Here is a 15,448-nt window from a genome sequence, read left to right as displayed (position 1 = left end):
ACTGCTTATCCTTGTGAGGGTCGCGGAGGTGCTGGAGCCTATCCCAGCTGTCTTCGGGCGAGAGGCGGGGTACACCCTGGACTGGTGGGCAGCCAATCACAGGGCACATATAGACAAACAACCATTCACACTCACATTCATACCTATGGACAATTTGGAGTCGCCAATTAACCTAGCATGTTTTTGGAATGTGGGAGGAAACCGAAGTACCCGGAGAACACCCACGCATGCACGGGGAGAACATGCAAACTCCACACAGAGATGGCCCAGGATAGAATCGAACTCGTTTATCCTACGTGTGGCCTACACGCTAACCACTTGTTCACCGTGCAGCCCCTAATAATAAGACATTTCTTTGACAATTTGGAGTTAGCTAGCATGTTTAGCATGTACCCGGATAAAAACCCACGCATGCACGGGGAGAACATGCAAACTCCACACAGAGATGGCCGGGGGTGGAATCGAACTCGCGTCTGGTGGTATAAAGAAACCACACAATCAGTTGTTTTCTACATGAACCTAGAAAACCTAACAGTGGATGCAAAAAGAATGAATAAAAAGATGAAAAAATCCAAGAGAATCAAGGCCTCCTTCAACACGCAAATCATTATAAAATGTGCAAACTGAAGTGAGCGACAAAATGTGGCATTCGAAAGGGCAATCCGGAATCCCGACAAGAGTAAAAAACATGTAGCACAATGCGATGAGCAATGGTGAAGAAAGCATGCGTGTCGGCACGGTGATTCACTATTTTTGCCTCTAACCCGCTAAAAAGGTCAAGGTATCTTTTTAAGACGCACTCAACACAAAAAGTTAGCTACCTTTGTTTTAGAAGCAGTATGTGTCAGTCTGTGTTCTTCATGCTCCAGCTAGGCCGCGTTTGAAGTGGCCAGCGGAGAGGCTACTAGCACCCACACCCATGGATTTTAGCCCCCTGTGTTAGAGTCTCTCAAGCATGCAAGTACAAGCCTGGTGGGGAGGGGTGCCAAGGTTACACAAATTTCTTCACAATGTCTGTTTACATGATCATGCAGCAAGATTGTGTCCAAAAAAATGTATGTGACCCAATGTTTTTTGTAGGGCCGACTCTCCCGGCAAAGAACTGTACTATGCATGCCCCCCCCCCACCACCACCACCACAAAGGAATGCCCACACTTCACTGTCTCTAGCCTAGTTCTATCAGATGGACTCTCAGGGGTCCCCTGGCCAGTCGTGACACTTCAGCTTTCCATTGGTCGTCCAAAATTCTCTGCAAGCCACCTCAGCTAGCCTTTACCATACAATAATACAATTACGGTACATTTGCAGTATTCATGATTCAATAACAAGTGCAAGGTGAAATCATCAGCTAAACGTCAATGTGAAGATTAGTATTATGAAAACACTTCCAGTGCACCAAACATGATATTCAGTTAACTACCAGCATAGCATAGCCATTCAGAATAATCAGAATCAATTTTGTCATCATCAATAATGATAATGATAGAAAACCATTGGCCCATGGAGACCGCCACTTACCTGGTGCTGTCCAGAGAAGAATATCCACAGGGAACCCTTTATTTATTTAGTTTGTTTTCCTTTGCGAATGCAGTATTATTTCTTCATCCGAGCTAAATGCATATAACATTGGTTGGGTCTCTGAACCAAGTCCATCCCATCAGTAGAGGCTACTTCTGAGTTAACCCTCGTCTGCTCACTGCCCCACTGTCTCTGTCATTAGGGTTCCAGGTCATTGGGTCATCAAGTGTGATGGAGGTCTAAAGTGTGTCGTGTGTTGCATTGCATACAGTACAACTTTGCATCAATGATATTGTGTCATAATACTGTGTTATATGTGTTTCTTTTGGAACTGCACAAAGGCAGATTGGCAGAAGAAAGTCTGATAAATGATAATGAAGCCCATGCTGATTTAACCAAGGATGAATTCAGGGCGAATGGACAAAACGAGTATGATTGAGGACCACAGACATGAAAAAGAAGGAGACAAAAGGTCTAAATAAGCACATAAATATTACAATTCACTTGGCCATAAGAGCTTCCATCTCAGAACACAATTTGCATATTGCTTTTCCTTTCTTGAAATCTTCTGCTCATTTTCTGCTCTTTTTTTCAGCTCCATCTGCCATTCACTCTCTCCCTTCTCGGCTGCCCTTGCACACCTTTTGAAAGTGTAAGCAACGTCTTTTATGTTGTGTGAGAGCTTTGGGTCATGCTCTGAGGTACCTCAAGTGTACATGCAGCTCATATATAAATGATATAACCGGATTAAGTCATAAGTTAATGGTGTGACTGCAAGTGACAAATGGCAATTCATTATCTTCAAAAAGTAGCTAAAGATATTAAATGTTCTTATGCTAACCCTAAAGACTATTCTACAGACAAATACATAAACAAATATGTCAAAAACGTGAGTAGCCCTGATATTTGATTATGTCTTCTCAAAAGCCAATTTTATGTGAATAATACAATATATCCAAGTTCATTTACAGTGGAACCTTGGTTAGCAACATTAATCTGTTCTAGAAGGTCCGACTCAAACCAAAACGTACTAAAACCGAAAACATTTTTACCATAAGAAATCATGCATATCCGATTAATCAGTTCCGACATATTTTGTTTCAATGAACTGAAAATTTACTGTATTTTCTGGACTATAAGTCGTTCCGGAGTATAAATTGCACAAGGCCAAAAATGCATAATTAGGTAGAAAAAAACATACATAAGTCGCACTGGAGTATAAGTCACATTTTTTGTGGGTAATTTATTTTACAAACTACTTGACCAAAACAAATTCTAACAAAAAAAGAATAGAGGCTGAATAGGTGTAAGATATGCTAACACAATGGTTATTCAGCTACACGAAAAATAAACATGAACGGAAAAGGTGTCCAGTGTTTATGTAACATAAACAGTTTTTTTTTTCATTTAGAAGTCGCTCTGGAGTATAAGTCGCAGGAACAGCCAACCTATGAAAAAAAGTCTGACTTTTAATCCGGAAAATACGTTAATAGCCAATCCACTGATATTGCATTTGAATACGGTAAATGATGACCTCGTTATGAAACAGTAAAATAATACACTGACAAATCCATAACTTTCAGCATCCACATAACTTATTGTGACTTTTTATGAACGCATCTACTCCCCGAGCAGAATAGGGAGATGTATGCATGTTTCTCCTTGTGTGGGCGTACGTGCATGCGCTCAGGTGATTGTCCCAAAGGAAGTAAAGGTGCATGCAGGGTTGGAGACCTACGGCCAGGCATGCCAAGCTGTGAGAGAGAAACCCCAACTGACCCATGGTGGACGCACACATAAACATACAGTTCTACTGTGTGATATGTGGCTATGAAAAAGAACGAAGAAAAGCTAATGAGACATTAAACAACGAGGGGTGCAAAAAGGAAAAATGAAGTTGAAGAGAGCTAATGTGGGAAAGACAAAATGGATGCATGAAAGAAGCAATGTGAGCACGGAAACTGTTGTTTGTTCCGAACCGCAAGTAACAGCTTGTTCTGCCCTCTAGTACAATGACTGGTTGGCTGGCCTCACGCAAACTTGAGGACATGTCAGTGCATCTACCTTTTTAGGTGCTTATTCACTTATTTTTCTCTCAGTTCTCAAATGTTTGCTACTTGTTTATCTTTATAAAAGGCAAAATCCACAAGAATACAGGGATTAAAACAAAAATTTTTAGTTAATGAGGCTATGTAAATTGACTTTTTAGAAAATGCTGGCAAGGAAATCACTAAACATTCAACTCTACACTAACTTTATTTCCACTACATGGTAGCTACTTGTCTCAATGCAAATCTACTCGCTACCGAAACTATTAAATTGGCAAAAGCAAGTAGTATCAGGTCATATTTCTCATACCCGGTCAACTGGAAATGACGACAATATAACACAATGCTAAATATTGCAGTTTAACAATACTGTCTAAATATTTATGTCTGACGGTGTCATGCAGCAGAAAATGTACATTTTTTTGGCCATGGACGGTGCATAGTATCTCCTGTTCTTCCATTCTGCCGGCCCGGGCTAATTGTTATATCGTTTTAGCTCTACAGCCACCCCGAGTAGGAAGCAGATCGCTACCGTTCCTGACCCCGCATTGGTGGGGGAGTGGGATGGGGAATTGAACAAGCATTGGCCGTCAGAGCTGGTTAGCCTCACAGAGGTCCTGTCACTACTGCGCTGACAGTACAAGCCGAGCGGGGCCTCCAGCAATTACCAGGTCCCCAGTGGATGGAAAGGGGGGTAGGCACACTAGTGCCCGGGGACAGCTATGAGCAGAAAGTGGGAGTGGGGGGTGAGAAAAGGAGGGGATGCTTCATTAAGAGGTGCAGTAGGGTAGTGGATAAACGACAAACGTGGTGGTTGAGTGTGAAGGTTAAATTGTTTGATTTAGGAGCTTTGATAGTTAGTGGACTGTGCACAAAACAGCACTGAAGGCAAGATGAATTAAGCAAACATACTACACAGAATTGATTGTTTTGTTTTATAGGCCCTTGGAAAATAAGGCTTTTTTTTCTATTGTCATCTATAAAACAGCAATTTAAAGGATTGATTCAATGGCAGGAGCTGTTTGGGGAAAATGAATAGAATTACATCCAAGTGGGGACACAAGTGTGCAAGTGTGTGTGTAAGGGTGTATGTTAACCTGATGCCATGACCTGGTTCCTGACTCACGGGAACAGTGGGGCAGTGACACAAGCAGCAGCACGGGACCCCTACAACACTACAATGCTTCTCAGTGGTCCCATTTAAATTCAATGTAACGCCCTCCAGCCATATCATGTTTGTATCTCGACATCATGATAGCACTGGGTGCTGTGTTTTGAGGATATCAGTGGCATTGGTCCCATTGTCAACAAATGACACTATTTGGGCTGTTTCTAACCATGCATCTTTGGCGATCTGGTGCAGATATGAATGCAGCGAGTGTCAATGCAATGCATCAAACGGAGAAGTAGAAACTTGCTTGATAGTACCATAATTTTCCATCAATCTGGCTCAAATTTTAGGGTTAGAGTTAGGGTTTGTCAGTCCCCTAAAGATTCATTCATTCATTTTCTACCGCTTTTTCCTCACAAGGGTCGCGGAGGGTGCTGGAGCCTATCCTAGCTTTGGGCGAGAGGTGGGGTACCCAATCACAGGGCACATATAGACAAACAACCATTCATCCATACCTATGGACAATTCATTAATTCATTCATTTTCTACCGCTTTTTCCTCACGAGGGTCGCAGGGGTGCTGGAGCCTATCCCAGCTGTCTTCGGGCGAGAGGCGGGGTACACCCTGGACTGGTCGCCAGCCAATCACAGGGCACATATAGACAAACAACCATTCACACTCACATTCATACCTATGGACAATTTGGAGTGGCCAATTAACCTAGCATGTTTTTGGAATGTGGGAGGAAACCGGAGTACCCGGAGAAAACCCACGCATGCACGGGGAGAACATGCAAACTCCACACAGAGATGGCCAAGGGTGGAATTGAACCCTGGTCTCCTCGTTGTGAGGTCTGCACGCTAACCACTCGACCACTGTGCCAAATTTTGGCTAAACACTCTAAAGTTACAGCGGGTGCTTTGCATTGATTTTTTCAATTTCAAATCAATCTGACTTACGAGGTACAGATACACATAGTGTATTTGTCTGAAAAGAGCACAGTAGGGGTGCATGTTTTGCCAAGTTTTCACCCGTTTGTGTGCAGACATTCGGGAGTTACATGAATCACATTCACAAAGAGTAAAGAAAAAAATAGGTGATGAGATTCTAATGTGAATGTACGTACTTTTAAGTGCTCTCATGATCAGAACCCCCAAGGATAAAATAAAAAAAAAGCCACGAAAACAAAAAAACAAGGTTCCCAAACTATTAAAGTATCTGTGCTTTTAGGTTGAAGCATCATTGCAGATACTTTTTATTCAAATATGTTGTTTTTTTCCATGTGAAAAGGCAACATAAACACCAAACAGTATTGAGTGTTGCTAATGATTAATGTGTAAGACAAAAAGGGCCGTTTTAATGTAGTCAGACTATAGTTCAAGTGATATAAATAAGTCTGTAAAAAAGTGGGCCTTACATACATAATGCATCTTCTCATTATAGCTGGTTGTAATGTGTAACCATCTTATGAAGGTGACCTGAGAAGCATTGGGTTAGGGGGCCCGTGCCACCCGGACTAACTGTTGCAAAAATGTAATTAATCCCAGCTGACTTCACTTTTTACTCAGGAGCATCTGACGCTTTTCTTTGGCAATTAGACCAAAGGGTGCAGCACACACCTGCATTATCCCTGCATTTTACCAGCAGGGATATTATTTTTTAATGTGTTGCACCCTCTTATCTGTACTCCCAGATAGAGAAATTCTACTTGATCCAGCAGTCATGCTTTTCAACCTCTCCACCATAAGTCATCAGATACTCCTGGAAGCCATTCCCACATCTCATCATTCCAATCTGTCTTTCATCTCTCTTCCGCCAATCTCGCCACTATCATCTCATCCCTGGTTTAGCCATCCTTCGGCCGTGGGAATGGCTCTACCGTGAGAGTCAGCTCTATGTGGAAGGAGTGCTCCTCCTCTGAGTCCACTTACACTGCACATCTACACGGATGGACTTGATGGCAGCCACCCCCACCCCGTTGTCAGCTTTGCAGTAGTAGCGACCCCCCTGCACCCTCTGGATGCCCTCGATGCGGAGTGTCTCGTTGTAGATGGATGTCTCCTGGAACTTGTCTGAGGCGCTGCCGGCTGTCTTTGTCCATCGTATCTGGATAGAAGTAGAGAGGACATTCACACAGTCAATCAGAAATCAATAGAATACACAAATATGTAGACTTATGTTATAGTTTCATACATCCGCTTATCGGAGGCTATCGCTGCTAACTTATGGAAAAAGGAGGACCCTGGACTGGTTGCTATCTGGTTACAATTACACTGGAGCCTTAGTTAGCATATGCCCTGGTTAGCATATTCTTCAGTTTACATCAGTAATTGAAAGATTTTGTATCGGATATACATATTTACTGATAGGTATACAAAATGGTGTGCATCTTGCTCTCCTTGTTAAAGTAGAGCAACACAGTGTTAACTGCATTTTGATGCAATGTTAATGCTACATGCTTGACATCGCCTCTCATAAAGGAAAATCCCAATAACGAGTTTAAGGCTGATATCCGGACGATAATTATTGGACATTCCTACTTATAAGTTTACCTTTCTAACCACACAGTAAGGAGATCGCAAAGACCTGGGTTCGTAACTCATGTGCATGTTCTCCCCGTGCATGCGTGGGTTTTCTCCGGGTACGGCGGTTTCCTCCCACATTCCAAAAACATGCTAGGTTAATTGGCGACTCCAAATTGTCCATAGGTATGAATGTGAGTGTGAATGGTTGTTTGTCTATATGTGCCCTGTGATTGGCTGGCGACCAGTCCAGGGTGTACCCCGCCTCTCGCCTGAAGACAGCTGGGATAAGCTTCAGCATCTCCCGCGACTCTCGTGAGGATAAGCGGTAGAAAATGAATGAATGAATGTTATCGTTATGTTATAGCAAAGTGGTTTTCTAAGTGTGAGACAGATGTCCACTGAGTGGTGCCAGAAGATTTAAGGGGAGGCACAGCAGCTTGAGAAACATAAATAATTTTTTTTTTGAAACTTCAACAATGATTAAAAGCTAAATTAATGGAGTCTGTGAGTCTGGTTTTGGGGAAGGCTCACCGTGCTACATGTTAAATAAACCTTATTTCTTCCAAACAGTATTGAACAGTGCTTAGCTAAAGAGTGCCAAACAGCGTGTGTCAAATGGATAGTCAAACAGAGGTCTTCCTCATCTTCGTCTTGAGAATTAAAACCACAAAAGTTGTCCTTTGAACAGCATCACATTTTCTTCATCACACACCTTGTCGGCCTCTTTCCCTTTTGTTGTCATTCTTGGCGTCTTTCGTCTCGAAGCAAATTAATACAAATAATCTGTACTTGGTCCAATTAAAGATGTATCATATCAATACATGATCGCTGCATAAGATATTAGCATCCATTCCACTACTTCCTTTAGCTGTACTCTAAGCATCATGGGAACTGTTGTTCTTTTGCCCATCAATTAATGTGCAATGCACCCCAAAGACAGCTGTGATAAGCTCCAGCACCCTTGCAACCTTCAGTATAAGCGATACAAAATGAATGAATGAATGTTTACAAAAGCAAAGGAAACTGGTGATTAGACTCTTCATTTGAATGTCGAAGAGCAGAGAAGCATGACTTAATAAGAAAAAAGTGACAGGATGAGTGCAAACCGGTCATGAAGTCATTAGATTGTCTGACTCACTGATTAAAGTTTTTCCTTTATTACTTGTGGGGATAAAATCAGCTCGGGCTGCCGAGTGACACTAAGCGCCGAACTTGTGGTGTCCATGATGTTCAACTCAGACCATTTCTGACAAACTCTATATGGCTTTCCGCACTTTAATTATCCCATCAGGCCGCGAGGATGCTGCTCAGCAGACAGCTCCATGCCTAATCTACCACACAAACATACACTCAAGTGATACACGACAGCCTCATCAGTGTTTGACTTTTATTCTTACTTGCATGTATGTGTGTGTGTACATCCCATTAATCCCCATTAACCCTTCTATCGGTTATCAACCTCTATGAGGCTATCAGCGCTGTCCTGTAGAGGAGGTCACAGAGGATAACGGGCAAAAGTCACTGGTACAGTGTGTACGCTCCAGCTTTTCTGCTCTCATGCGGTGTCACTTTGCATGTTCACCCCCGTGTCGAGCGCTGTTCAGATGTGTGTGTGTGTGTGTTAAAAAGCAGGTTATATGGATTAGTGGATTATCAGGGCCTGTGTAAACACTCCCTGTCTGTTGATTCAGCTCTGTTTGTGGGAGGGATTTAAATGAGGCACACTGCCATTGATCCAACTGGCCAAGGTGAGCAATGAACCAAACTCTGTGCGTTCACGCTTTAGTGAGTCCTCTGGTAATTCACAAAGACAGTGTGAAAGTGAGGTGTCCATTGCTGTTCTTTTATAGTACTTCCAACTACAGACTAACAGCGAGTAGAAAATGACCTCACAATACAATAATGTGAATAGATTCCAAAGTATTAACTTAAGGTAGAAAGGGATTTTTTTTATTCATATTTGTAGTCATTAAGTGTCTATTTTGCTCTTTTGCATTAACTCATGGTAAAGCTATTACCGTTTGTGTATACCGAAGCACATTTGTAAAATCCTGAAATAGCGAGGCAATTAAAGCAAAAACACACAAGCTTTTAGTGCCCTATCAACCCAGGAGAACGCTCCAAGATTTTATGCATACTGGCGACTCCTAGACTTTTTAGAAGTAGAATGGCAGTTAAGGCCTATATTTATCAGCCTCCTTGGTTATGAAAGCACGGAAAAACAACCTCTCTCTATTCAAAACTCACCATTTTGCTCAAGTATATAATTACACTGATATGTATCAGAGACTCGTCTGCATGTTCTTTGCAATGCAAAAACAGCATCAGGATTAATTAATATTTACTAAATAAATAAGAGTGAACTATAGATAATGCAGTTTGGAATCACACTGAGATGAACTTACCAAATTTGAATAATTTATTAACTGCATTTTAGTCTTTTTTTAGAAATGAAATCAGCTGAAAAACCCCTGAGTAGAGTTTAATTATATTTATTAGGAACGTGTAGAAAATTGATACATTTTTTTCATCGTGAGGTCTTGATTTTGCCCAATGCATTTTTCATCACACGGACATGAAGTCGGACATTTTTTTCATAGACTATCGTTTCCTTCATGGTAAGACCTGTTTAATTGTTTTAGTTAACAAACAATTCAACTATCTATAGCAGTTAAGGTTGTTCTGCATTACTGCAAATGACCAAATCTGCCAAAACGGAGTTATAGTGTTAGTAATTGGAGTTTTGGAGTCAGTCTACATTGTCTTTGATTTTAAAATGGGTTTATGTACATGTCTGATATGCACAATGTTCTTGCTATTACAAGATGCTGACAAAGACGGCGTGTTGCAGGACCTTGCTGTTCAAAGTCTGAAGATCTACAATGTCAAAGGATCCAGACAACATCGGTTTCGTGGTGAATGTTCAAGTTCAAACTGCTCTGGGTATCTTTCCAAGGGCTTGCTCCCTGTTCTTTGGGTTGGTGTATGCTGTGAACCTTACCTATCCAAAGGAGCTCAGGTACACGTTTGAAGCTGGATAGTTAAAATCTCTCCCCCAAAAAGTGAACAGCCTCAACAATAAGCTTATGGCTTAAGAAAAGGCACATTTGCTAATCAAGAGGGAATCGACAAGTCACGATCAAAGACTTTGAGAAATGCTTAAGTTTTAGTGAACTTAGTTAACATTCGGGCAATTTCCGTCAACTTTGGATTTCTGCATGTTTAATTTTTCTTGCAGTACATTAAAAGGGTTATGTTGAATTTGAATGTTATTACACTACGATGGCCCCATCCATTCAGTAACCATCATTTCTAAGGACATGGCTTTGCATCAGGTTTAGGTACATTTAGGTCTCTTAGGTTACATTTTGTGGAGGGTTCACCACTGAAGGGCGAAAATCTGCAGGCTACAAAATTTTAGTGTGTTGTAACATATCATTTGCACTTTAAATAAGCTGCTTTTTGTTGTGTTCTGGCTTTCAGATTGGTGTTGGAATAGGAAAATAAGTGTCACAGAGTCAAGGGCCCCAATACAGTGTTTTCTCACTTGATCTGGTATCCGTTCGTCGACTATATTTCGATTATAACCCAACCTTTCGAGAGAAATAGTCACTCCACAGAGCCTGGGTTGTGTTCAAAGTTTCTTCTCGCCTTCATCGCCAAGTAATTGCTCATGTAGCGTTCAGTTGGTTTCTCAATTCATTTATGAGGCGTGTGATCATAGACCTACTTCATGTAGGATGACTCTGGCGCTATATAAATAAAATAGAATTGAACTGAATTGAATTAAAATAGATCACACAATTGAAAGCTGAGCTAATATGGATAAAGTACTACATGTCTTAAGACAATATGGAGTAATCAAAATTAATCAAATTAATTAATCAAAAGTAATCAAATTAGTCTACCTAATCCAGGGGTCAGTAACCTTTACTATCAGAAGAGCCATTTTACCCCCAAGCTCACTAAAGGAAAATAGACTTGAGCCACAAAACGTAATTTATAAACAATAGCTTATAAACTCCATCTTACAAACTTTGAATCGTTCTTAATTTGACCAGTTTTTACAGCAGAATACAACAAATTGCTGTTTCTCGCAAAATAGCATGAATGTAAGCCAGAGAAGCAACGAAGACAAAGGCATCTGTCCATGCAGAATTAAAAACTACAAAGCTCATTTTTTTTTCTTGGGGGGTTAATATCCAGGATTCATTCATGGTCTCACAGAAAGCCTGATTTATTTTTTTAACTCATTACAAAGATGCATATTTTCTCCATCCGGGTGTTAAAGAAATACTTGAGCATTGTGAAGGGAGCCACAACAAGAGGCTTCAGAGCTACATGCGGCTCTGGAGCTGTGGGTTGCTGACCCCTGACCTAACCCCATTTTGCTAAATGTTAACATGCCAATCTACTTCATAAATTGTGATAGAAGTTTTCATTCTATCTAAATGCTAAATGTCCATTGTATGCATGTCTGAAAATTGACTATATTAATGCATTTAAATATTGAATATTATTGTTATTATTACTACAGGTATTATTGCTATTTGTATTATTGTTACATGGACTGATGATGTCCTAGCTGTCACTTGGTTGAATACTTGGTGTAGGCTAGATGTTATAACCTTTTCTAAATCAAAGGTGCATCTATTTGTGTGCATGAGATCTATTGGCTGGTGTGTGGGTCTGTGTGTGTGTGTGTATGAAAGAGCAAGACTAAAAGAGAGTGATATAGTATATATAGAAGAACGCCTGTCAGCTATGTGGCGGCTAGAGAAAAAGGTGGTGTGAGTTCCTCCGTCGGGGATGGCAGACGAAAGCGAATACAGTGGAGTGCTGATAATGTGAATAAAAGAGTCATCTTGAATGTGATGCAGATGACAGCCAAGCAAAGAGTGCAGCTTTTGTCAGCCCTGCGACACCCGCCAGCTGAAAGCCATCACCTGTATGCGCTTTCCTCCTCAGACCTTCTATTGCTCTTTCTCTTCTCTCGTTTCCTTCAACAAGTCCCATGTGGACATCTTTCAGTGTTATCATCTTTTTAATGTCTGGGGGGCCTCTTTTCTTCTTCTTTTTTTTTGCCCTTTACAAAGTACAGCCAAGTCCAACTCTGTATTAGATCTTGAGTTGAAATACACTTCAAATTTAAATGATGCACATTCCAATAGACATGCACACACATTGTTAAAAGACTTTCCTTTTTTAGAGCCTGCTCTTAACTTTGGAGTATAATGTGCTAAGAAGGTATGGCATCCCCCTGGGAGATGACTCAACATGAAGCAGCAGGCGTAATTCACTGTTTCTGCATTCAGCTGTGATGTACTCATACGTACGTACGTTTCAATATGGAAATGAATGAAGACTTGTAGAGCATCGCGGTTGGGGAGGTGCGGGACTAGCGAGGGACTACTTTGTGTGTTAAACAACACATTTTCCTTCTTAAACAGCTGCCAAATTCCCATAATGGCATCTTTGACACTACCCTGATGCATCATAACACTGCCAGAGTTACAATAACAACAGCAACAGATGCTACACTCAATGTGGAAAAATACTGCATTTCTTAACTGGGTCTATGCTTACTTTATCTTAACTTTGTGGTTAGATAAAAGTCGTTCCAGTAATGGAGGGGTGCATTTCTGACTTTACAGTTCTCTGCTTGTTTTTATGAGACCGAAGGCGCCACCATGTCCCCCCAGTGAAACGCATATGATGAACACATTAACAAAGGCAGGCATGTAAACCTTCCATTAGTGGTCTGATCTGTATAAACATTTGAAAACCATCAATGCACATTCCAAGTCATCACTGCAACTCTGTATGCTATTTAGACAATATGTCACAATTCTTTTGTGTACAGTGTTCCCTCGCTACATGGTTTCAGAGAATTTTTTTCAGTGTTTTTTTTTTGTTTTTTTTTGTTACGTGCTGCTTCTGGCTTCAACAACAGTTTAGCGGATATTTCACGTTCATGTTCACAGAAACATTTCAAACTACTACATTTATATAGTAGGTCAGAAATGTGGAAAGAGCCGAAAAGATCCCCTTTAAGACTTTTTGACTTGCGAGCCGCATTAACAAAATTGATGTGGGGGTCCAGACTATATATAACAGTCCACCTGAAATCTTTGTATCTGTAAAAGTGTCATTTAACCTGCTATATGTGCTTGTGTCCCTTTTTCAGGAGCACTATGTAAACAGCACACCACATCTAATAACCAAATTTATTTAAAAAAAAAGCTACCTAAACCATCAAAAGGTTGGCTCAAGCCAAGTTTCAATGAAAAACAAGTGGGCCATATTTAAGCACTTGGCGGGCCAGATGTGGCCCCCGGGCCGTAGTTTGCCCGCCCCTGCTTTAAGATGACACATATACTCCATTCAAAGAAATTAATTAGGGAAAAAAACCTAAGAAAATTTTATATACACTCTCTTGACCTGTCCCATGTCTTCTTCCATTGGAACGTCCCTTTGACCCTCCTATGAGATATCTTTTCAGGTGGAAATTCCCTCTCCTCTGGAAGAGACTATAAAACTTGCCTCATCCAATCTGATGATTTCCCCCTGCAGTGAATCAATATACGCTTTCAAAAGCTTCTTGTTGGTTCCGTCGCATCAAGACACTTCTAAGGAGTCGCATGACTTCCTTTTAGCAAATAATTTCCAAGAAATCATGTGCTTGTTTACAGCATACCATCTCTTTTAAAAAATAGTGTGACCAAGCTTACAGTCACTTCCTACATCATTAAACATCTTGGTTACATCAATATATGATATTTTGTGGCATCAAAATGTTTGTATTAGGTCTACAGCATTTCTTATATTTGGACACCACATGATGATGCCTGATGCCAACCTATTTATGGACACGGACAGTCCTTTTAATGGGCAGTCCAGATGAAAGGTGACAGCGTTAAGTTGTTCATTGTTCTGTGTGCGTTAGATGAACAAATGAGTAAGTTTGATGATGATGTTTTGCATCTTGAAGATTTTTCCATGTCATTCATATTGTGTGCTAAATGAGAGCTGATCTTCTTACATGGTGCTGTGATTAATGGGTGTGTTTTCTGTTTGTTGACTGAATACAAACACTATTAGAAAGCTAAAAAGTCCCCAATTTTGCATTTATAGTTAATTTATGCTTTCAGGAATATGTCTTCTTCAGATGTTGCGGCCACCAAGTGTGATGCAGAATTACTGTATGTGCACGACTTTCTCCATCGCTGCACAAGACAGACAATGCAATTTCTATTCTTCCTTTCATCCTTGTCCTTGTTCACAAATGTTAATGATGTGCGTAAATGCACAGAGGTGAGGTTTAATAATGTTAGCGCTGTGCTGCTGTGCGTTTTGGGTTGGTGCATAATCTCATGCTTTGTGTGCTTCTATGTCAATTTGGCTCAGTAATAAGCCTCATATTGGATTCATTCATTCATTCATTCATTTTCTACTGCTTATCCTCACAAGGGTTCCGGGGGTGCTGGAGCCTATCCCAGCTGGCTTCGGGCGAGAGCCGGGGTACACCCTGGACTGGTCGCCAGCCAATCACAGGGCACATATAGACAAACAACCATTCACACTCACATTCATACCTATGGACAATTTGGAGTCGCCAATTAACCTAGCATGTTTTTGGAATGTGGGAGGAAACCGGAGTACCCGGAGAAAACCCACGCATGCACGGGGAGAACATGCAAACTCCACTCCAGAGATGGCTGAGGTTGGAGTCAAACTCGGGTCTCCTAGCTGTGTGGCCTGCACGCTAACCACTTGGCCGTGCAGCCCCAACATAGAAACAATATTTATTAATTCCCAGACAAATAGATGGACCTGGTAAGTGGGTGCTCTACAGACAGTTTCAAAGATGTAAAACCACAAAACGTAGGTATAAACAAACCACACAATCAGTTGTTTTCTACATGAACCTGGAAAACCTAACAGTGGATGCACAAAGAATGAATAAAAAGATAAAAAACCCGGAGAAAACCCACGCATGCACGGGAAGAACACGCAAACTTCACACAGAGATGGCTTAGACTGGAGCCTCATATTGAATTAATTTCCTAATGGACTTCTGTATGTTATTTGTCTTTTGTTTTCATAATTATTTCTAATTTAGTTCACGTTAATTGCATTGTACTGCTTATTTCCATGTATTTGCAGACCAAAAAACCATAAAGATCACAGTTCACCACAGGAATATAGAAGGTACATGACTTCCAGTCACATCTCAGAAGTATTC

The 15,448-nt window shown here is 41.0% G+C and overlaps 1 protein-coding gene across 5 annotated transcripts in view; it reads right to left on the bottom strand.

The window, feature by feature from the left end:
- Positions 1-15,448, bottom strand: part of LOC131139827 (MAM domain-containing glycosylphosphatidylinositol anchor protein 1) — a 175,900-nt gene that overhangs the window by 93,952 nt on the left and 66,500 nt on the right. For 4 of the 5 annotated variants that reach the window (XM_058089733.1, XM_058089736.1, XM_058089735.1 and 1 more), the window contains exon 4: positions 6,610-6,784. In XM_058089733.1, the coding sequence (XP_057945716.1) occupies positions 6,610-6,784 (175 nt within the window). Of the gene's footprint in view, positions 1-1,519; positions 6,785-15,448 lie in introns of those variants that run through there. The other variant, XM_058089737.1, reaches the window with a different exon arrangement.

This window comes from Doryrhamphus excisus, chromosome 12 (assembly GCF_030265055.1).
Source record: "Doryrhamphus excisus isolate RoL2022-K1 chromosome 12, RoL_Dexc_1.0, whole genome shotgun sequence".
Taxonomy (NCBI): Eukaryota; Metazoa; Chordata; class Actinopteri; order Syngnathiformes; family Syngnathidae; genus Doryrhamphus; species Doryrhamphus excisus.
This window is presented reverse-complemented; position numbering and strand designations above follow the sequence as displayed.